Below are 24,021 nucleotides of genomic sequence, written 5' to 3'. Positions count from 1 at the left end.
AATCTATTCCTATTCTGTGGTTATGCATAAGAATTTCCCTGCTCTGTAAACCCGTAATTCATCAGAGCACCAGGAAAGCTTCTGAGGAAAATGAGAATGGCATTAACACACTCTTTCACTTAGGGGGACCAAGGAAAGCCAAAGGCACAGACCCCATGCTCCAGAGACCAATCAGTAAGAGGGCTCTGGGTCCCCAGCACCCCAAGTTGAACTGTCCGAAGATCCCCTATGGGAGTAACTCAGTTCTTGGTTAAAGTGTTAATAGACCAAAGCTTAATAACTAATTTATTTTTCAGTCTATGGCAGTAACTGGATATAAGCTGGTGTCAAAGTAGCAGTTTATCCCTGGAGCACACAAACCATTTTAATAAGTGGGGAACAAACTTGCAACAAATTCCTGGGTTGCACTTGCAACCTCATCCTTTCTGGAATGGAAGGTTGGTTCTGCCTATAAAAAGACTCCTGAAATCTTTAGAAGCAACTTCAGGAAACCTGGTGCAGTTCAGTTCTTGTTAGCTTTTTCCACACTTTATTCATGTCTGCTCTACCTAAGAGCCCCAAATTACATCAATTTCTGAAAGGAGCACAGCAGCCAGAGACCCCCTGGCTCCCCTCCGTCCTCCCCGTGCTCCCGCCCTCCCCCACAACACCCATCCCAGCTCCAGCCGGGGAGCCATGTTTTCAACCCAGTGGAAATACAATGCTCTGGCCAAGTGCCACTCCCAACATAGGCAGGGCCAGTAATGGAGGGAGGCAGATATCCAGCCAGTGACCCAGGGCTCCTAAACAGAGGTCATTCAACCCACAGACTGCCAAGTGTGGCCATTAGATTCCAAACAGTGGTGGATGCCTGAAGCTCCTTTGGCAAGGGGAATAAACCACAGATGAAGCTCTCAGCATAGGGGCGTGTTCAGCTTCGGTGTCTGAGAGAGAAACCAGGCCCAGGGGCCTCAGGGCCACGATGAATGGTCGAGGTCAGCAAATGTGCCCGTTATCTGTCTTCCCCCCCCCCCCCAATTAAACAAACAAACTGTTTGTGGTACACAGGAGATGCAGACTGGGTTAGTGAATAGCTTCTGGGAAGCCACAAGGAAGGGTATCCTTCTCAAAAGACACAGAACAGTTTCAGGGTGTGAAGTAAGGCAACTCTGGATTCACCAGCAGCTCAGGCCTCAGGCTGTGAGTTGTAGGCTTAGCCAGAACCATAAGCCGAGACAAACATTTACAAAATCCTTGGCTCCCTCGCTATCCAACTGACTCTGTTTCCCCCCTTGAAAAGAATGCACAGGCCACCACACTGCCACTCCGGTGCCTGGCAGTCACGTCACAGCCATGGTTAAGTTACACTTTACATTCCATCTCCTCTACTGGATGGTTTTCATTTATACTGGCATGAAACATGCCCTACAGGTACTTCCCCTGCCCTCCACGTGCTATTTCATGTGCCCAATTTAGAAAAAAAAAAATGTGTTTGCTCTAAGAGTTAAACTCTTTGTAGGTTTAGAATGGCCAAGAGTGATATGTTTGGATCTGGCTTGGATCCATTTTCCCCTAAGGGCTATAACAAAGGTTTCATTTTAAATCCTGACATTGTGCAGCGCTCTTCCTGGTCAGTAGTGGGGAGGGGGATCAGCACTTCTCATTACAAGAACAGCAGAATTCACTCTTCTTGAAAAGCAGCCACATTGGGCGAGTTTCAGAGCCATGTGTCTCCGTGTTGAAAGGCAGTAGAGAGCCAGCAGAGAACGACATGACAGAAGTGTCACGTGGGATGGGTTTGACTTCGAAGCTGTGTCTGAGGAAGGCTCTTCTTTGGAGTGGGAATTGTAATCGATCCATCAACGTTCCCCAAATCACGCTGAAGTTCCAAACAAGCACCAGGCCAAAGGGCCACATTTTCTTTTAACGTTCAAAAAAAAAAATCTTCTCCCTTCACCACCCCCACTTCACATGTCAACCAAACACCATTAAAACAAAAGAAAAGTAAATATGCACACTTGAGATCTGAGGGGAAAAGGAGATTTATCTTTGCTCAGTCAATCTAGTTGTGTTTGGCCACTGCAAACTATGGCATTGATAAATCAATGGCTTTGGCAGTGGGAGACCTGGACCTATAACTGAATCAGCACCCAAGCTTAGATAAATCACAGCCAGTAAGCCCTATTAGAATCCAATAATCCCTGACCCACCCCATTTCATGAGACATGTCAGTTCTACACTAAAAAGATAACATGTGGAGAGAGGAAGCTTTTGGATGCTAACACATACATTCCTGGGTCCAAACAGACCCGAGTCTTGCAGTCTCAAGGTAAAGAAGTCAAGACTAACGTGCCACCAAACTACAGCAACCACAGAGGGGAGACTACCCCAGTTACCATAATTCAACTAGGCTCCAGGTCATCCATCAGCTTCAGTATTATCTGGGGCTAGATCAGCTTCTGGTCTGAGCGAGGTCAGATGCCTTTCTTGATTTCCCCTCCCAAGTCTCAGAGAGAGCAGAAGTGTCCCCCACTACTTCAAAAAAGACAGCCACTTTCAGGATAAGCATTTCACTGACTTACATGACTTTCTTGAGAAATGACCTCAGGAGTTGCTCAGTCTCATTTGCATGGGAGTTTCAAAAGACCAGTCAATCACACAAACAACACCAGAATTGCATCCCACCGTGACTCAGAGGGTGACTAACGGGTGGGGCTCTGCCCCTCACTAGGTTGGCTAGACAATTCTCTCTGGATAAAAAGGAATCGGGCTTCCCAGCTTTTACTACCTTTGTCATTTTTGTCGGGTTGTTTGTTTTAAGTGAAGAGATTCACAAAACTGTTCTGAGTGGAAGAAGAGGAAAAGAAAGACTCAACTATTCTGCAGCAATTACTTTTCATCATAAGCTGTCATTTTGGACTGATCCACCAGATTCTAAGGCTGAGAAGGCGAACTCTTTTGGATAGTCAGAAAATTTTTTATTTGAATTCATTTGGAATCTCATTATTACAAAGAAGGAAACTTGCAGGTGAAGATCTAGCACACTAACTCAAGAGTGCACTAACTCACAAAGCTGCCTCCGGGCTTTCCTGGAAGACAGGCAAGAAGGCCACGGAGCTGGAGCTGGAGCTGGGCCTGCGGCTGCTCTCATTCCAAACTCCCAACTCTCAATTTGTCTTCAACACCTCCCACATTTCACATCTTCTCACTAATTAGGCAAGAGTTCAGGATATTTTGTGCTTTCCTCTCTATCCCCCTTCCCTTCCTCTCTCTCTCTCTCTCCTTCCACCTTTTCTTTCTCTCTCTCCTCCTTCCCTGTTTCTCTTCCTTCTTTCTTTCCCCCCTTCCCATCACTTACATGCTGCCATACTTGTTTTCAAATTTAAAATGTTTTGCTTTTTCTGCTTTTCAGGCATTGATATTTTACACAGTACTTTATTATTTGCAAAGCATTTCACATTCAAATCTGACTGCAAACAAGGCAAACAGAAAGGGTAAGTATTCTGTCTATTTTATAGAAGATGAAAAAGAAGCTCAGAGAAGTGCAATGATGTGTCCAGGGTCAATAGTAAGTGGTCACACCATGGTGCATGTGTTCTAAGACAGATCCAGAGCAGAATTCACAATTACCCACCTGCTCTGAGAAGAACAAGTTTCCTCATGTCCATTGCCATTTCCTTAAAGCTGTCTCTCTCAGAGGAGTTCAGATGCCCTCCTCTCTCCCACTGGGACAAAAGACCTTGTGCTCTTTCTCTGCCTAATAACCTGCAGGAGCTCTCCTCAGGGACTGAACATGGGGCCACAAGGAAACCATTTCATACAAATAGAGGGAAAAAAAAAGTCTTTTCTTTTTAAAATTATCCAGAAAATGATCCCATAACATTATCCCTCTCTGAAATACTTTCTTATATTAACTCAAAGATCTCTCGAGTGCGAATTTTTTGCCCAGTTTTCTAATTTTCTTCTTGGTGCAAATGAAGAATACTTAGATACCCTTCTCTTTAAATCCTATTAAGTAGTCCTACAGCCTTCTCACTAAAACAGCATCAGTTTCGCCTCTCTCTTCACAGATCTCATCTTCCAAATTTTTAATCACAGTTGTAGGTTTCACCTAATCTGCCCTAATGGTGCCCAGATGGGAATAACTGCTATAAGTCTGAGCAATGGTCACTGACAGTAGATGACATACATACAGGTCAGACTCAATGTCCTCTTTAGCCCTGTTTGTGATCCTCATATATTCAGTGGGCCATCTTCACAAAGGGCCAAGCTTATCCCTCTGGGGCTGAACTTTCTAGCACAGAGCCTTCTCCAGATTTGGCCAGGCTGCCCTTCCGATGGCAGCCAGCAAAGCTGGACTCCATGTTCTTTTCATCTTGGAAAGAAGTGTCAAGATCTGTGCCCTTGGGATATAGCCTTTGAGAAGCACTGGAGCTCAAGGCCCTTCATGACACACAGAAGGGTTGGAGGAGGATGCATATTTCAGAGGGTAAAAAAAAAAAAAAAGTCTGAGGAAATAGGGCAAGGAGGAAGGGAGTGTGATTGGTGGGCCTGATACACAGAGAAGAAAGGGAGAAAAAGAGAGAAATGGGTAAGGCAGCAGTAGTGGGGTACCACTTGCTATCTCTGCCTGGGATATGCTACTGAGACAGCTTAGTATCAGGCCTGTTTCATTAGTAATCACTCAACATCACTCAGTGCTCAGCATGGGGACCATTAGGAGACTGCCTCTAGACTCTCCTGGGCTCTGCTTGCATGATATTGTACTATCTTGTACCAGTGAGGTTTAAGTTTTCTCTGTGGATTTACTACTCTGCCTTCACTCTATTAATCAACATTTGCTATTAATGTAGCCCCAACCTGCCACAATTATTTCAAATTCTCCTCTATTATTTTTCAACTGGATTATAGATCACAGATATTTATTTGTGATACTGATCTCAAATACCAAGAAAAGGGCATTTCCATACAGAGAGCAGAACCCCAAAGAGGATCGACAGGAGAGTCTGCTTCACTATTTCACATAGTTGCCTTTTTAAAAAGTAAATAATAAGCCCTAATATTATCTTCACAAATGTTGACTTTGTCTAGGCTTCCAAATGAACCCTCTTAGGCACTTTTTAAGGGGAATGGCATGGCCTAGAGCAGGAGTTTTTAACCTAGGCTAGTGAATTAAAAAAGAAAATATTTTGATAACTGTATTTCAATAGAATTGGTTTCCTCTGCAATCCTATACACTTTATTTTATGCCTTTAAAAACATTCTGAGAAGGGGTCTACCATGACACACAAAAAAGATGGAAAAAACCCTAGGTCCAGAGGCAAGCAAGAGCCCAGTGGGAGGACCTGAGACGAGGGCTCTTGTCCCAGTTCTGATCCCTCATTTGCTATGTGATATGGGTAAGTCATTTCTCCTCCATCGTTCTCAGTTTACTGAGGAATAAAATGATGAGGCTGACCTCAATCAGGCGTTCTTAACCTTACCCAGGTGTGTCTGGACATCAAGGGGCCTGTGAATGGATGAGAAAAAATTCCACTTTTCTTTTCTCTCACTTTGATTTTCTTGATAATCCCATGCAGTTCATGGTATCCATTAAAAGACTGAGAAGTGGCCCCAGACTTTTGCCAAGGGGGTCCAGAATCCCCCTGGTTCTCTATAGGTTTTTCCAGTTCTAATAGTCTATACATCTAGGAGGTGAGGGCCACTGACAGTCAGGCCCAGTTTGATACATGTTATGTACTCATAGATTTCCCCTCCATTTGCTTGGTGTTTCAGCAAAGGAATAAGCATAATCCACCAAAGTAACCAGATTATCTTCTAAGCTTATATGTAAATGGAACCAATACATGGGTCAAGAATTTCCCAGCACTTCTACTTCCATTGGCAGAGCAACATCTCATCCAAGGGACCTCATGTCAGGATATTAACCCCATGGGATAGAACAGGTCCAAGCTAAAGAAGAGAAAGAGGTCAGGAAGTCTAATAAGCTTTGGGGCAAGAGGAAGATTTTTCAAATCTTTGAAACAAGAGTTATATCCTAAGCATTTACATATGGAAGCGCTAGACAGCACAGTGGACAGACCACCAAACCTGGAATCAGGAAGACCTTAGTTCAAATGTGGTGTCAGATGTTTCCTAGCTCTGAGACTCTGGACAAGTCACTTAATTTCCATGTGTCTCAGTCTTTTCATCTGTAAAATGAAGATCATATTGGTTAAGCTGACAGGAAAAGATAATGATAAATGTTGGAAGGGATGTGGGGAAAACTGTGCGACACATACTTTGTTGGTGGAGTTGTGAATTAATCCAACTATTCTAGAGAGCAATTTGGAACTATGGCCAAAGGGCTATCAAACTGTGCATACTCTTTAATCTGATAGTGCCACTTCTGGGTCTGTATCTCTTTAGGATAAAAGAAGGAAAAGGATCACATTGTGCAAAAATGTTTGTAGCAGCTCTTTTTGGAGTGACAAGGAACTGGAACTGAGTGGAGGCCCATCAGTTGGGGAATGGCTGAGTAACTTATGGTAGATGAAATGTTATGGAATAGTACTGCTCTATAAGAAATGACAAGCAGGTTGAGTTCAGAAAACCCTGGAAAGACTGACATGAACCGATGGTGAGTGGAGTAGAAACTCATTGTACATAACAATAAGATTTTGTGATGATCAACAGTGATGGATATGGCTCTTTTTTAACAACGAGGTGATTCAGATCAATTCCAATAAACTTGTGAAGGGAGAGCCATCTTTTTTATTGCTGCTGTTTGCTTGCTTTTTCTCTCTTTTTTTTTTCCTTTTTTGATCTGATTTTTCTTGTGCAGTATGATATGCAGTGGAAATATGTTTAGAAGAAGTATACATATTTAACCTAAACTGGATTACTTGCTGTCTGGAGGAAAAGTGTGGTGGGAAAGGAGGAAGAAAAATTTGGAAAACAAGATTTTGCAAGAATGAATATTGAAAATTATCTCTGCATGTGTTTTGAAAATAAAAAACTATTTAAAAAATAAAAAGGAGATCATAAGAGCATCTACCTTCCAGAGCTGTTGAGAGGATCAAATGAGATAATCTATTATAAAGTACTATGCACACAGGGCCTGACACATAGTAAGTACTATCTAAATGTTAGCTGGTATCATTCCTACTAAAATAGCATTCGGAAAAATACTAAAATATTGAACCTGAATTATACCAGGAGAGCTGAAGGAGACAGAAAAAGCAACTGAGACATGTGGACCTCAAAGTTAGTCACCAGCAAATATACACAAGTCAAGGATCTGTGCTTTCACTGATATGAGATTCCTTCTACCAATGCAAATCATATTCTCTCTTGAGAGCTGGTCCATGAGTTATTGATCAGTGATTAATAATGAATTGCTGTGATTCCAAAATCCCCCACCTGATGGCCCATCTGGACTCATCTGGAGATGAGCCACTCTAACTAAATCTAGCGAGGTTGGTCCTCATGAATTATCCTCTGTCCCTGGGGCCGAAGTTGAAGTCCTATTGTGAGGGTCTGCCAAAACCTGCATTCCTTTAGCAGTTGCTAAAAACCTAAAAACTTTGTGCCCTGGAAAGCTAAGAGTAGTACTGAAGTGGAGCACATGGATACACAGATGTATATTATGAGTGGATATGCACACACATTTAGTGCCTTCCTCAAAACCACTGGAAAGGGAGTTGGGGCTCCACCATTCTTTTTATTTGTCAGGTAAGAACTCCCAGGATTCTCTCTGCTTCCAGAGCTGAGTCTGGATTCCAGTTCTTGCACCAATTACCTGGAATTTGGAACTCAGTCCCATATTCTCTGTGCACTCTCTCACCAATTCTGAAAAGCGTAGAACCTCCAGGAAGCCTTTCTTCATGCCATCACTACCACCATCTTGCCCTACCCCTCATCCTTTCTCTCCAATCTCCATTCAGTCCTTAAGTAATGCTTTGCTCTTTTTGTGGTAGCAAAGAATTGGAACAGAAGTAGATGCCCATCAATTGAGGAAATGTCTGAACAAGCTGCAGTACATGAAGAAAATGGATTATTATTGTTCTATAAAAATAATGACAAGGTGATTACAGAAAGGCCTGGAAAAATTTACATGAACTGATACTGAGAAAACAAGCAGAACCAGGAATAAATTATACATAATAACAGCAAGAATGTATGATGATTATCTATGAATAATTGGTTCTTCTCAGTGGGTCAGGGTCAGGGATCCAAGGCAATCCCAATAGGCTTTGGACAGAAAATGCCATCTGCATCCAGAAAAAGAACTAAGGAGACTGAATGTTAATCAACACATACTATTTTACTTCTTTTTATGTTTTTATCTCTCCCGTGGTTTTTCCCTTTTGCTCTGATTTTTCTCTTCCAATATGATTCATAAAGTGGTGTGTTAAAAATAAACTTACTACAATTAAAAGAATAGTAATGCTTTGTGCTAACAAAGTTCTTGATTAGTTTTCAGTAGAATTTTTAACAACAACAAAAGCAGCTGTCATTTTCATGGTGCTTTAAAGGCTTATTCAAGTGCTTTACAATTATTATCTCATTTGATCCTCACAACCACCCTGGGACGTAGATGTTATTATGGCCCCCATTTTATAGATGAGGAAACTGAGGTAGAGAGAAAGTAACTTGCCTGTGGTCGCACAGCTAGGAAATGCCTAAGGCTGTACCTGAACTCAGGTTTTCTGAAGCTATGGAGTCTTGTTAAATGCTACTATGTGCCAGGCACTATGCTAAGTTCTAGGAGTACAAAATAAAAGAGCACAGGGCTCCTGTCTTCAGGGAGTCTACATTCCAGTGGAAGAAAGAAGAGGTACTTAAAGACTATATAGAAGATACATGGAGAGAGATACAAAGTAATCTTAAAGGGGAATCTAGTGATTATGTGTGTATTTGCAATGACAATTTGTAAAACTAGGTCATCTGGTCTTCTAAAGAAATGTTCAAAAGACAAGAGATGAAGTGAATTTAAGACAACAAACATTTACTTAGTACCCACCATGTGCAAGGCATAGTGAAATGGTGAAGGCAGTAAGAGAAGGTGACTCGGGTCCCAGCTTGTTCGACTTACATGTCAGTTCACTGTGGACTGGGAAACCACTAAGACTGAGCTGCTATATTTACTGGTGGCGCAGAAAACTGACCAAAGGGTGAAGGGGCATGGGTCAGAGGGACATGGAGGAAAGGAAATGTCAAACGTTCTCTTTGAGAGAAAACCAATGAGCAGTTTTCTCCCCAAGGAGGACCCCTGGCAACAGCAGCAGGGAACTCAGCACGAAAGCCCGAGGGTTCTCACTAGAGCCCGAGCACGTGCACATAATGAACAGGAAGACGGAGGAGAGAGAAGAGGAACAGAGGGTGAAGCAGGAGCAGGAGGTGGAAAGAGGTCAGGGAGGAAAGACAAGCAGCCTATGGGAGAACACATCTGAGAAAGGGAGAGGAGGGAAAGGAGGAAAAAAGAAAGAGAAGGGGAGAGGGCGGGAGGAGGAGAGAGAGATAGAGGAGGGAGCACAGTTATACTTCCCTCCCTGCAGCAGCCCAGCAGGAGAGAGGCTGAAAGGAAGGAGAAACAGAAGGTGGGGGCCTCTAAGAATTCACACCCTGTGCCCTCAGTTCCAAACACAGTCTAGTTGCTAACAATATTAAATTCCAAAAAGACTTGTAATGTAGGAAAATAAAATAAACATCCTGCACACTTACCCAATCCGGGTAAACAGCTTCCCATGGGCATGGAGAAAACTGAGGATGAACCTTTTGTTCAGCTGCATGGGAAAAAGAGAGAGGAGAAAACAATTAAATTCTCCCCAGTTTCCTGTTACTGAACAGAGTCCCAAGTGACACAATAACCTGGCCAGGGTGTGAGGGGTGGGCACTAGGGATGGGAACCAAATGGACATGCCCAGACTCTCACACAGACCCGAGGCACATGCCCAACAGCTGCAGCTCTTGGGGAGCCAAAGGTGACATCAGGCTCGGCGAGACAACAGCACCCTCTGCTGGCAGCTGTCCCCACGTGCGGGACCAGAAGAGAATGAAGGCGTGAAATACAAAGGTCCCGAGCTGGGCAAAGGGAACTGAGAAGCTTTCCGGGACTTTTTTATTTTGGGGGAGGTTAGTGGCGGTGAGGGGAGGCTATTCCATCTTCCAAGTGGCAGATATTCAGCTCTGCCAACAACAAAGGAAGTCGGCCACCGGGGAGTCCTAGGCTCGGGGCTCACTACTGAGCCCGTTTCCATTCCTTCTTTCAGAAGAGCAGGACAATCTGTTTCAATCAGTAACAGTAATTTCCCTTTATATGAAAGCCTTAGAAACAGGTTTGCAAAGCACGTTGCCCAGACCCCCTCGCGCTCCCTAATTCGGAAGCAGTTTCCACTGCTGCCATGGTCCTCATTTTCCAGATGAGCACATCAAGAGAAGGGAAATGTGTATATTTTCTACAGGAACATCTTTGATAGAGGGAAGAAGAGCTGGAAGGAGAACCTGAGCATCAACTGACTCCATGAGAGGCCAGCCAGGGGTCTGGACCAAGCAGGGCTACTTCCAAATACATCTCCCAATAACGGGAGGAAGATGGCTGATGTTGCAGTCATGTCACATTCTATGGATAGTGTCAGGGCTCATGGGCATCTGCGGACTTATACACGTACTGACATTCCCTTATTACAACTCCTAAGAGATCTCTGTGAGAGGAAGGGCACAGGACTCCACCTAGACCCAGGCCCACAGGCACAGGAGAGGAGACAGTAGGGGTCAGTCAAGCGTCCCTGCCCTCAAACATCTCTGCAACCTACAGTCTGTTGCTCTAAACCCCAATGACGCCGGGTCCAGGAGACAGGAGATATGCAATCCCACAGGGGCTGGGGCTGATGCTGACAATTGGCTCTTCAAATGGAATCTGCTGCCTCTGAGGCAGACAGACTTATGGACAAGGAATTCTTCAGAGACCATCTGATTCTGGAGTGTTGTTAGAACAGGTTAAAAGGGAACACTTATTCCCTCATCAACACAACTCAGGTTTCACTGCTCGGACTTCCAGTTCTGACTACAGATCAGCTGAGAGAAATGCCACTCCCAGAAAACTTTTCAAATTCTAATAGAGCCTAAGGACCACAGCAGAGACAGAGCAGGAGTAGTTAAAAAAGCCTGGGTCCAAAAAATCTTGCCTGTCACCAGCTATAAGATGATCATGGGCAAATATCCTAAGCCCTCAGTCTGTTCATCTGTAAAATAAATATATAATATCCATAGTAATCATTTCAAATGAGACTGTCTGTAATGTGCTTTGCAAATGTTAAAGCATTATTTCTTATCATCTCCATTCAAGGAAACACAGTGAACCTAGTTCTCTACCCAGTAAAGACTTAAGTTTTACTTTGCTTTCCTTATCATGTCTCCAGAGAAGAACAGAGAGATAGGAAACTTGGGTTCAAGTTCCAATTCTGTCAACTAGTTGCATGACTTGGAGTAGCACATTCTCAGTTTCATCATCCATAAATTGGGAATAATGTGGCTAGCTTCCCCTATTATCAGAAGGTTGTGTGATAAGGAGCAGTCCTGTTGTGTGAGGAGAGAGGAAGGAATTTTCAAAGCAGAGACTCTTGGGCACTTTCCTGGGGCCCACACCTCCAGTCTCATTAGTTTAGTAAGCTCTATCAGTTGGTGCTCTGTAGGAAAATGAAGGGTTAAATGGCTTCGGGACAAAACCAGTGTCAGAGGGGGAACTGAATCCAAGTTGATACAGAGGCCAGCTCTCTGCCCACCACTCCTAGGGGTGAGTTATGGGTATCAACCAACCAATCCTGAAGGCAGCATGGGAAAGGGGAAAGCCTAGGGTTGGGGATCACAGGTCTAAGGTCTGAATCAAAGCTCTGCTCCTTGTTGCCTGGCTGACTGACCTAAGCACAGTACCTTCCTTCCCTGGGCCTTAGTATCCCCAGCAGAGAACAAGACAGGCAGCTGAGATGACCACTTCTAACCCAAGTGCAAATGTTCACAATAACTTTCAAGTTCCTCTGGGATCTTTCAGCTCTGACCCTTCCCATGTACTTTCTTTAATGGGTGGAGCACACACAGGCAACCAAAATCCAGGGCCCCCAACTGGGTGAGCACAAGGCCACCTGGTAAGCTCAGCCTCAGGGCATGGGTCAGGGCATTCTTGAGAGCTCTGCCATTGGGAAAACTCTGTGTCACAAAAGCCCTTGAAAAGTCAAGGGTTAGCACCGTTCATTGATTTCAAAGATAGATTATTTACTGAATCTCTTCATCTGTGTGAAGTTGTTAGACAAGGTATGAAAACTTAACCTGGAACACAGGTTCCTCTACCTTAAGGAGTTTATACTCTAGTCCCAGGCAAGTCATCTTCTCAGAGGGCCTGGGGGCGGTGAAAGTGCCGTCCTCAGCCTGCCCCACATCTCACTTTCAGTTGAGAGAGGAAGAGGTTATGGAGGAGGTGAAATCTAAAGTAGGCTAGGAAAGGAAAAAAAGGAACCCCAGCATAAACACAAGTGGCCTTTAGCAGTTATTGTGCAAATACCAATTTTACATGGCATTTGCAGAATAACTATTAAGTGCTAGCTTAATTTAATTTGATGCCAATTTCGTTAAAAAAAAATTGACAGACTAGTTGGTCACTTTGATGAAGATCCAATGAACTGGGGGTACTGCAGAGTCACAATCAGCTCAAACTTCTTTGCTTTACTCAATGGGGCATAATGAGACTAATGACCTGTCAACTTCCGTTTTCTCCACAAGAATTGCTCAGGGTGAGATGACAGCTCAATGAATTGCAATTAAGCATGGGCTCCAATGGAGATGGCCTGAGTCATGTGTGTTTCAGTGTGCCTCCTCCCATTAAAGGCCCCCCTGAAGCTATGGCAGCTGAAGTCTTATAGGAAATCTTAAGCTACTTCCTATGACTTTATTAGCTCTGCCACTTGGATTTCTGACTAGCGAGAAATGGGGCTACACGCAGAGTTCAGGTGCCAGGGAGATTTCAGGGGAGATACTTGTGCCTCACACATCAAAGACTTCCTGGTGTGAACCCATCTTTATGTGAAGAGAGACAACAAAGTCATGAGGTATTCCATCCTTTAGGGAAAGGAGAATAATATGGTGCAAAGAATAGATCGAACATCTGGAGACCTGGGTTTCTCAGGCTTGGACCTGCTGCTGAATGACCTGACAGTCGCCTGACCTGGAAGCAGAAGATATCACAGAGATGGGCCACAGGGCATATGCTAGTGACTAGGCCCACTGTATTAGGCTTCAGTTTTCAAAACAACGAGTCCTCAGGAAGCTCTCTGCCAGCTCGGCTACCTGGGGGTCCGTTGCCCACGATGCACAGGGCGCTGAGCTTCAGATACAGAGCACTCTCTCGGCGCCGGCATCTGTGCCCCTGCAGTCCCAGGGGGACCAGCCCATTCCGCCTCACGAGCCCCAGGAGCAGCACCAGGTCCCAAAGCCATATGAGGGCTGGGCTGGAGGGCGGTCTCCCGCAAAGCCCCCACCCGCACAGTCCCACCGGCCGCCTCCCTGGCCCATCCCCTCGCCCCGACACAAGGAGCTGCCGGGGACACAGGGCAGCCTCTAGCTCGAAAGTCTCCCAAGCTCAGCACTTGAAGGTAAACAGAAAGCCAGAGTTCAACCAGAGGGCAGCCCTGCCTGCTCTGACTGGGCTGCTCTCTGAATGACTCTCACTTCTGACTCACCTCGCCACCCAATCCCTGGGAACCCTGCTGCCCTTCGCCCCACTCCGATGCTCCCCACAGCTGCTGGGACCTGTGCCTCAAGGACAACAGGAGGAGAAGGGGAAGGAAAGCTTCCCTGGCCTCCCCCCTCGCTCAGGTGGGCAGCCACAAGACTACAGCGGGCGATCTACCCCAACCGCCTTTCCTTCTGGCCCCCCAAGTGCTCCGGTGTGTCTGCTTCCTATCTGGGGGCCTGGTCACAGCGGAGCAGTCGGGAAGAGCCTTCACAAACAGTTCTCATTTATCCCCTCACCCTTATTTTTGTGGTCCAAGGGAAGAAGGGGAGGAAGTGGAGGGAGCAAGGAAGGGAGGAAACAAGCATTTATGACATGACTACCTCGTGCCAGGGGCTGTGCTAAATGCTTCACAACTATCATCTTGTTTGATCCTCACAACAATCCTGGGAGGCGATTATTAGCTGCCTTTACAATTGAGAAAGGCCAGACAGACAGGTTAGGTGACGGTCCAGATCTGTGGGTGAAGGAGTGTTTGAGGCTAAATGGGAACATAGAAGATAATATTTGTAAACTTTTTGGCAAATCTTGAAGTGCTAGATACATGTCAGCCATTATCATCCCTGGCAAATCTTGAAGTGCTAGATACATGTCAGCCATTATCATCCCTGGCTGTTTCTAAGAGCATTGGGGACACTGAATTTTAAGTAAGAAAAGTGGACAATTCAAAATTCCTGCCATAAGTCTAAGCCAAAGGCTTAAACCCATTTCTCAAATGCTGTTAAAGGCAAGTCCGAGGACACTTTGTGTCTGCAGGCTAATGAGAAGGGGAAGCCCTGGAAGATCCCAAGGGACATAATTGCAAATGACAGCTAAGTGGTCAATCACTGAGCTGTGGCCAGCTGGCCCAAGTGGGGGCGCCAAGCTGACTCAAGCAGGTGGTCACAGTCCAGGGATACCTTCAGCTGGTCTTGCTCAAGAAGCCAATGAAAGCTAACCAATAAAGAACTGAGCCCACATTTGGTCCAGGGTCAGGCAGGAAGGGAAAAGAGACCAAGAACAGATAATGCTAGGGACTTGCCGGTGGGAAGAACGAGAGAGAGGCAGGGAGGGAGAGAGAGAGACCCAGCAAATGATGGAGTGAAGCAAAGGCTTCAGGAGCATGGGACAGTGGGTACCTGCCTGTGCTGTGACTCTCTAAGGGGATCTGTATGGTCCAGAAAAAGAAACACTACATTCACCTCCAGCCTTCACCACATGCCATCAATTTGGCCTCTCAGGAAAGGGAACAGTATTGAAGATCTAAGTGGATGCAGCCTGAAGACCCCCTCCCACTCTCTTTATGTCTCGAGCCATGGAACACCTCATGGAAGTATCACCAGTGTAGAGAGAGAGGTCCGGCACCTCTGACGGACGAGTCTCCACTTAAACAAGACACCAAATAAGGGAAAGATTCTGGCTCATCAACTTGTAGGAAAACTGTTTCACGTTAAAAATGGTGACTTCAGGGTTGGAAGAAAACCTGTGTGTCTGTTCTTCATCAGGGGAGGCAGAGGCTGCTGGCTGGGCAGCGACAGCAGAGGCCGAGTGGACCTCAAGCCAGAATATACATGGCTGGCGCGTGGTGGAAGTGCCCAGCCGAAAGCACAGGGCATCTCCAACCTGAGGACGGGCGCTGGCGTTTTGATGTTTTGTAAGCAGCTGTTGGCTCATTCCTAACAGTCTTGAATAGAGGAAGCCAATGCCACTCAAGGGTGGGATGTGGGCCCTGCCAGGACTAGGGACATCGGACCATTCCTTCGGGCTCTCTGCCAGGCATTTCTCTCTTGTGCTGGATTACAAGACGTAGCAAGCACATTCCATGAGCCTACTTCCTACCCTGGATTGCTACTCCTGGCTCAAGTTTTCATCCCCTAGTGTCTGGGTATACTCCTTACAGCCTACTTGTCATTCCATCTCAGCAAGGGAGATGAGCATCCTTTCCTCATTTTCTTTTTGCTTTCTTGCTGAGCTTTTGTTTCTGTATCACCTTCATTTCCAAGTAGATTCCTCTCATTTATAAGGAACAAAAAGGAAAGGAAAAAATACAGTCCAGTAAAGCTAAACAATACATCAACTGAATCTGAAAGGGTATTCAATGCTGCAAACTCACCACCCCCCACCTTTGCATGAGTGTAGGAGTGAGTTTTTCCCATCTCTTTTTCATTATAATCACACATAAGTAAATAAATATCTTAAAAGGAAAAGGAAATAAACAATTCCTAAATTTAATAGAGGAAGCTGAAGAACCCTGTTTCCTCATTTTCTCTCAATGGCTCAGGATGGGATGGAATGATCATTAAACCACATAGAAAAATGACAACTAAAGATAAAAAAGGAAGAAGAAATGGCAGTCTAGTCAAGAGAAACTGTTTCATCATTGGCTTTTTTCTCAAAAAACATTTATTAGGCACCTGGGGAAACCTCTGCTCCTCGTTTTAATACTTTCACACATACGTCATGAAATTAATAGCATCTAAAGCCCTTGCCAATCCCTTCATATGAAGAATAAATAGGTACTGAAATGGTGTCCATTACCCATCCTCATTCTGAAGATGAACACCTAAAAAGGGTGGCAATACTTATCTAATGGAATAGTTTGGAAGTTAAGGCCTATGATGCAGGAATCCTGAGCCTCTTGATTCTTACTTAAAACTCCAAATAACAGCATTGCAGGGGACCATAACAGTTAACACATATGACTATTAATGTCTAACCTAACCTTTTGAAATTTTTTCATTCAAAAATGTTTTAACAGCCATAAAAATTTCAAAGGTTGTTCCATATAGTTCATGTTGGCAAACTTGTCAAAGAAACTCCTCAGTGGAGACATCATCTTAACATATAGCTTGTTTCATAAATAAGTTTCTAGTTGCTCAGAGAATTGTGGCACAAGTTAGTTTATAAGAGCAGAAATTCCATTAGCTAGGCCAAAGTAACAGAATCCTTGCCAAGGAAATAAATGCCCCTGAAAAATACAAAGGAGCAGAGAGTGTATCATCCCTCAATTGTTCATCTCTCTCTCTCTCAAGACATAGATTTTAAAAATTCTTCACCACTCCAACTAAAATCCCACTGTCTGTGAAAGGTAAGGACCCAGTTTGCTGCCAAAGAGCATTGTATGGGGCATAATTCTTTCTGGAGAAAACTGGGCTCAACCCAAAGGGCTTCTTCATACACTGAGGGAAGAATTAGCCTTTGAGTAACTCAAAATTTGTAAAAGGAAAAACTCATTGTGAGACATGTATACACAATTCACTTTGGGTCCCTGATTCCCTTGTGCATGTATTTGTGTCAGAACAGGGCCAAAGATGCCCTTTGCAGGGCAGTTTCAACTTTGATGAACTTAACATTAGCTGAAAAGAATTCCAACTTCATCTCTGAAGTGACTTCTCAATACCAACTATTTCTGAATGACTAAAAAGGTTTTTCAAGAAAGAAAACTGCATCCTCTTGCTTTAGAACACACACACAAAAACCAATATGAGCATATAATCACATAATTTGGAATTATGCCCCCAAAGTAAACTGTGAATACCTTTCAACTCAGTCATACCAATATTAGATCTATATCCCTAAGAAACCAAAAGAAAAAAATAGAACCATATGTACAAAAATATTTATGGCAGTTCTTTTTTTGTAGTGGCAAAGAATTGAAAACTGAGAGGGTGCCCATCGGTTGGGGAATGGCGGAACAAACTGTGGAATATGATTGTGATAGAATGCTGTTGTACTACAAGAAATGATGAGGGTTACGTTTCAGGAGGGAAAAAAAACAACTTGAGAAAACTTGTATGAATTAATGCAATGTGAAGTGCAAAGAGCTAGGAGAACGATTTATACCAAAACCTTATTGGAAAGTCAAATAGCTTTTAAAGACTTTCAAACTGTCATCAGGAAAATGACCAATTTAGACCAACTAGAGGCTTTATGATAAACCATTCTACCCATGTCCTCGTTAAAGAGGTACTGGATTCAGAGTACAGACCGAGACATATTTTGAAAGGACAAGGTTAGTGGGGAATTTGCTTTATGCGACTATATTATGTTTTTAACAACAATTTTTTTTTTCTTTCTCAATGCAGAGGTGGGAAGGAGAAAGAATGAACTTTCATTGACTGAAAAAATTAAGTTGTAATCAAAAATAATGATAAAAATAAGAGATGATCCAAACAATATTGTAATCAAGTCTCCTTGATTTTCTTGTGGATTTCAGTTTTAACATGTTAATGTCAGTGTGAGGTGATATTCACTGTATCAAGCTTCCTGTATACAAACATACTCTCTTGTATGTGGAGAAAAAAGGGAATTAGGCCCAGGAACAGCTGTCTTATGCTCTTCCCATCTTCTCCCTTCTATGTTCTCCTTTGAGATCACCATATCCCAAGCAATAAAGAGCAGAAACCCTCATGTTACAGAAGAACTGATTTCTCCAGTGAAGGACCAGTGAACATTATATGCAGAGTTCCACATCCAGAGTCCTTCCTCCTTCCTCTTCCCTCATGAGGAGAAGGAGAAGCCTGCTCTTTCTATGGGCGTTGTTGTCATCATGGATATGGCTTTTGTGTTTCTGCTCATATTCTGCATCAGTTTGTTATGTCTTCCCATTCTCTTTATTCGCCAGTCTTCCATCACTTTTTACGATATAATATTCTATTATGTTAAGGAACCAATATTTGTTTAACCATTTTCCACTCAGCAGGCATCCTTCTTATTCTCTGGTCGGTCTTATGTCAAATTTTGTTGATATGTTGGGTTAGTTTCACTGAATTTTTGCCTTCATTGTTATAAAGGATAGTTCTTTGAGAGGAAGAGGAGAAGGGAATATAGTGGGAAATAGAGGTGAAGCAGGAAAGGATCCTACCAAACTCTTTCTATGATAGATATGGTCTTGATTTTTGAAGTAGGGAAAGTCAAAAAGAAAAAGTCCAACAGATCAACATCTCTAAAGAATATTGATGCAAAGTGTTAACCACAATGTTGGCAAGGAGAATACATCAACCTATCATAGAGATTATAGACTACTCTTCTCCCTGTACTGGCTGTAGATTCAATATAAGCTCCAAAAGGTCTCTCTCATTATTTAAAACTCTCTATCTAGTCTGTAAGAGAAGAGAGCATTTCAAAGCGCTCACTTGTGTATAATCCACTTTACTTGAACTCAGCAGCCAAATGCTTCTGACTGTTTCAGTATAGGGACCATTTTAACTCTTCTTCCTGGATTGCCATGGGTCTACGAGAACATAGAGCCTATTTCTTTTGTGTTTATCCTTCCTTGATCTTAGGTCAATGAGTCTTCCTAAGAGGGAAGTGTCTAGGGAAGAGAGCTGCCAAGGCAATGAAGGTGCCATGTGTAGCAACTGCCAATGACAGAAGACTAGAGCAGAGACATAGGGAAAGACATCTGAGGCAGCTTCAAGGAGCACGGCCTGGGGAAAAGAGAGCACCAGCTCCAGAGAAAAGAGGAGGACTAGCTCCAGATTCTAGAAAGGTCATGAGTTACATCTCAAGAGAACTTCATGAAGTTATAAGCACCTTCCCAGACCAGGAGTCTTGGGGTCTTCTTGGTCCCCCTGTTGTCTGCTTTCATGTTATAAGTTTGCAGTACCTGCTGGGAATAACCACTGGAGTGGGGAGGGTGACAGCAGATATTGTTTCTGTAACCACTGTTTGTCACTTTATCACCTGAGTAATTGCTCTCTGCTAGAAGCTAAAAACAGCTAATCACAACAATACAAAGATTCCATTGTCACAGAAGAGCACTGCACCTGGAACCCGAGCACTGCATCTGGAACCCGAGCACTGAGGAGTTTCAGTCCTGATTACTCTGGAGGAAAACAGGGGCTTGGCCCCAATGACCTCAGGGGTTTCTTTCTCCTTCCCCATGCACCTTATAAAGGTGAAAGTGAATAAGAGGAGAAGATATGGGTAAAAGCCACTTCGGATGAGTTTTTCAGTGACATACAATTCTAATTATGGAAAAAGAGTTCTTTTAAAGGATCTAAAACATTCAGAATTCTATCTTAAAGCACAAGAATCTTGGCCCAAACAAGGTCTTTTAAATGTGCCATCCAGCGGCTTCTCGGCTATTCCTAAAGATGAATTTTTAGCCAAGCACTCCTAGAAAGGACAAATGCTGACCTTTTACCTTTGCTTCTTTCAGGGTACCTCATTCCCCATTTCCCACTCTTGCCATCTGAAAGCTCTTTAAAACTGCTACTATCGTATTTTCTAGAACGTCTGAACTAAACCAAAGTCTGGAAATTCTGACTGGTATCTGGGCCCTCACTTTCCGGGTGGTAACCAAAGGTCACATGGGGTGGAAAGCAGTCTGTGGGTAACACAGTATATACACACATGCACGCGAACAGGATATGTTGGTAATCGGGTTTCCTGAGACTTGGTGAGTTGTGACTGTTCTCAGAAGCGCCCTGGGGAAGGCCAAAGTTAAGATGACAAGTTTCGTCTGGGAAATACTGGATCTGAAGAACACTTCCTTTCTGAGGGCAAGCCTCTGGCTCACGCAGGATGGAAAAGGGCTCTTTTTCCCCTCCCTTACAGGTTTGCTTTTCTAACAAACACAAACAAAAAAGCAACAGAGGATTTTCAGAGAGTGGGAACTAGGCTTTGCAGTGTGGCTCATGTCACGTCTCAGGCCAAAGAGGCTAAAAATGTGGTTTGGGTGTTTAACCCGCTTCAGCTGCACCCTGGCACTCTCTTCCACCTCCAACCCCTAAAAGTTTTCTCTGTTAGAAGAAATCAACCTCACAACTCGAAACGAAACAGCTGGAGTAAAAATAAAGTCCCAAAGTGGTTTGGTGACCGAGGTCACAGAGAGGGTAGTAAGTTTGCAGGCTGGGCTGATGCACTTCCTCTGAGACACACTGCCAACTATAGAAAGGCCAACAAATAAAAATGCTGGCCACGGGCAGCAGCCCTTCGGTACACCTCCTCAAAGCCTGCTCCCCACAAAAATAGCCTGTCTATCATTTCTCTCACACACATTACCAATAACCCCCCTCCCAAAAGAGGACAGAAAAATAAAACCCACACCTGGCCTTGACCTTCTCTAAACAGTCATTTAAACCTTACAATGTTCTCAAGGCTTATGGAAACAGGAGGCCCTCAATGACCTCTTCCTAAGGGGGGGTGGTGGGTGGGAACCTTTGAGGACAGTTTTGTGGCCCAGTGCCCCATGGATACTTCCAGAGGACCCAGGTATATGACCCAGGCCATAGTGCCCCACTTTTCACCCTAAGAACGGGGCACAGAGCTCACCTGCTCTGCAAGCTCCTAAGATAAAACACCGCATCCCCTGGGCTTTAGAGCCTTTGCCCAGACTGGGCAGCCCCTGCTGCCACGTCACCCTCACTCCACAGCCCTGCCAGGTCAGCCAAGGCTCTATTTATTACCTGGCCATGACGTCCACTGGGAGCCTTCAGGCCTCTCCACAGGCAAAGTTATCCTTGCCACATACTGCCACCTCCTGAGCAGCTACAATTCTGCCCAGGGCCAGCTCGAGGCCCGCCTGTTTACAAGGCTTTTCCTGGTCCTCCCGGCTGCCTCCGTATTGACTTTGTTTCTATCTGTAGCCTTCTCTGTGCACATGCTATTTCCTTTCCAGAAGGCAGGGGCTGGTTTATTTTTCATCCCTGTTTACCCAGTGCTGAGCACAGAGCTTAGCAAACAATAGGTACTCATTAAATGCCACTCTTTGCTAAAAACATTGGGGGAAGGCATTAATTCATAAAGCAATCAGATGAACGAGGGTGTCTAACAGGGAAAGTCTATCAGTGGAACAAATGAAATCAAGGCTAATCCTCCCCAGAGGAAAGGAGGCTTAGAACACCCAGTGGAGCTTCCCTAAGGTCACCAACCCAGAGGTTCTCCACCTGAAAGAATGTGACAGAACGAGTCTTGAGTTCTCCTCGCCCCCCAGCCAAAGGAGGCAGCGTGCTAGCCCCTGGAAGAATGCCAGCAGTTCAGCTGAGGGAAAGAAGCCCCAGAGGGCTGGTGCCCACTCTGCTGCTCACTGTCCTCAGCAATTCTTCTGGGTGCCCAGGATCCACCACAAAAAGTAGTTTTCTTTCTTCAGCAGAATAACAACAGTTCATTGGCACAAATCAAAATTTCAAAGTACTACAGGGTGGCTCAAAGAACATGCCATTTGAGGAGTGTGGTAATGGGAAAAACCTCCAACCAGTTCAATGGATGCAAGCCCTCCAAAGCCAGCCTTGTCTGCTGGTTCAGCCTGCCCATTTCAACAGACACAGGGTCATTCCTGAAAAGACTCTCCAGGTATTCTGTACTCTGTCTTGGCAAAATCACTGCCCTCCCCTGGGCCTCATACAGCTCCTCTGAATGACGAGTGGGTCAGACTACGTGGTTTCTAGTTTATCACTTGGTTATCAATCTAAGCGAGGGGTTCTAAACCTGAAATCTATGACCTTCTGACTACTGTATTTCTAAAGTACTTAAAGATAAGATTCTAAGAAGAGGGGCTATGCTTCCCTAGATGCCCTATATGCCCATGGAGTCCCAGATGCTAAAGACAAACCCCTACCCTAAGCATGCAGCAAGTAAGAACAACAAGACTATGGCACTCGATTTTCTCTGATCACCACACAACCTTAAGGTAAAACTCCCCAGGAAAATGCTGAGAACAGCAGCACACTATCTGGAGGACAAGGAAAGGCTAGGTGCCACATGTAAATACAATAGCAGTGACAATAAACTGCAAATCTCACGTGGAAGTGCTCTCTCTCTGCCACATCTTTAAGAAGTAGGAAGAGTGAGGGACCATTCTGTGAGAGAGCATGAGGCTCGCTCCTCAGCCAGCTGGTTTCTGTGGCATTCAGGCTCTGCTGGAGTCCAACCAGAAGGTTCCCAGTTCACACGCTGGGGCAGAGTAACTTCTCACTTTTCCCCAAGCTTTGCTGTAACAGGATATGTGTGTGTGTGTGTGTGTGTGTGTGTAGGGGGAGGCTAGCTGCCTCAGTGCAGTGGCTTTAATTCCCAGCAACAAAACTTAATTTGGAAACTGACTGGACTACCTCAAAATCCCCCCTTGTTCTTACAAGATTCTCGGGGGAACAGGGAAACAAGGAACAGCTACAATGGACGCCAGGCCACACAATGATCAACATTTTACCAGAACTTCAATAAAGTGCTTCTCTCGACAATGATGGCAGGTGCATCAGCATTACCGTACGCTACTCAGAATTGTTAAACCTCCCTTCATAACTGAGACTGCTTTCACCTACTGCAGTGGTTTTAAGTATCACTCACTCACAAGAAATCTAAGCAAGGAGACTCACTCAGGGACTCATAAAAACATTACAGAAATCCTACAGACCTACAGAAACTTGAGACAAGTAAGAGAAGATACCAGCTCCCAAAAGAATTCTGTCGATTTAAATACCATAACTTTGTTTCTCAACTGGATCTGTCTTTGGCTTTATGTACAAAGGTATTAATTAACAAATAAATCCATTCCACAAATTACTCTCACTTTATCCACAGGATCCCATCTTAAATGCTGTCACACATATTCACTTCTCTTTCCCAGGAAAAAGATCAAATTATTTTCTTGAAACCCCCACAAATTATTTGGATTTTCATTCAGAATGTCACTTCATGCACTTTTTAAGACTTAAATCCTTCAAAACAATGGACAGAACCCTTACTCTTTTTCTGACTTAGAAACTTTATTCTTGGTGTCTTAAAAAAAAAAAGGAGCCAAGGCATCAACCAAGGTGGTATAATAATAAACAGGAAGGTCATGATAATTGTATTGAACAAATAGTTATAACAGCACTTTTCTAATCAGATTCTGATTTGTGCAATCCTAAGCAGGGGATTTCCCCAGATTTTCCTGGGTAACTTGTGTTAAGATACTTCTAATAATAAGACTATGCTTTACTTGCTTCCCCCAGCTCTCACTATCTTCTTCTAGTAAACCAAGCACAAAGAAACACTCTTGAATGAGGCAAGGTAATGTCTAGTATAATTGTTTTCAAACATTGTCAATTTAAGACAACTTCAATGGCAGTAAGAGTCTCCATGGGGGACACTGATACATTGTTGGTGGAGCTGTGAACGAATCCAACCATTCTGGAGAGTAATCTGGAATTATGCCCCCAAAATTATCAAACTGTGCATACCCTTTGATCCAGCAGTGCTACTACTGGATTTATACCCCAAAGAGATACTAAAGAAGGGAAAGGGACCTGTATGTGCCAAAATATTTGTGGCAGCCTTATTTATAGTGGCTAGAAACTGGAAAATGAATGGATGCC

The 24,021-nt window shown here is 44.1% G+C and overlaps 2 protein-coding genes across 3 annotated transcripts in view; both read right to left on the bottom strand.

Annotated features, from left to right (window-relative positions):
* Positions 1-24,021, bottom strand: part of TSR1 (TSR1 ribosome maturation factor) — a 217,732-nt gene that overhangs the window by 144,883 nt on the left and 48,828 nt on the right. The window lies entirely within an intron of this gene.
* The window catches only part of SMG6 (SMG6 nonsense mediated mRNA decay factor), a 179,804-nt gene that overhangs the window by 127,257 nt on the left and 28,526 nt on the right, over positions 1-24,021 (bottom strand). For both annotated transcript variants that reach the window (XM_051992149.1, XM_051992148.1), the window contains exon 9: positions 9,685-9,746. In XM_051992149.1, coding sequence (XP_051848109.1) covers positions 9,685-9,746 — 62 coding nt within the window. The remainder of the gene's footprint in view (positions 1-9,684; positions 9,747-24,021) is intronic.

The sequence above is a fragment of the Antechinus flavipes genome, chromosome 4, assembly GCF_016432865.1.
Source record: "Antechinus flavipes isolate AdamAnt ecotype Samford, QLD, Australia chromosome 4, AdamAnt_v2, whole genome shotgun sequence".
Taxonomy (NCBI): Eukaryota; Metazoa; Chordata; class Mammalia; order Dasyuromorphia; family Dasyuridae; genus Antechinus; species Antechinus flavipes.
The sequence above is the reverse complement of the archived record's forward strand: the minus strand, read 5'-3'. Positions and strand labels throughout refer to the sequence as shown.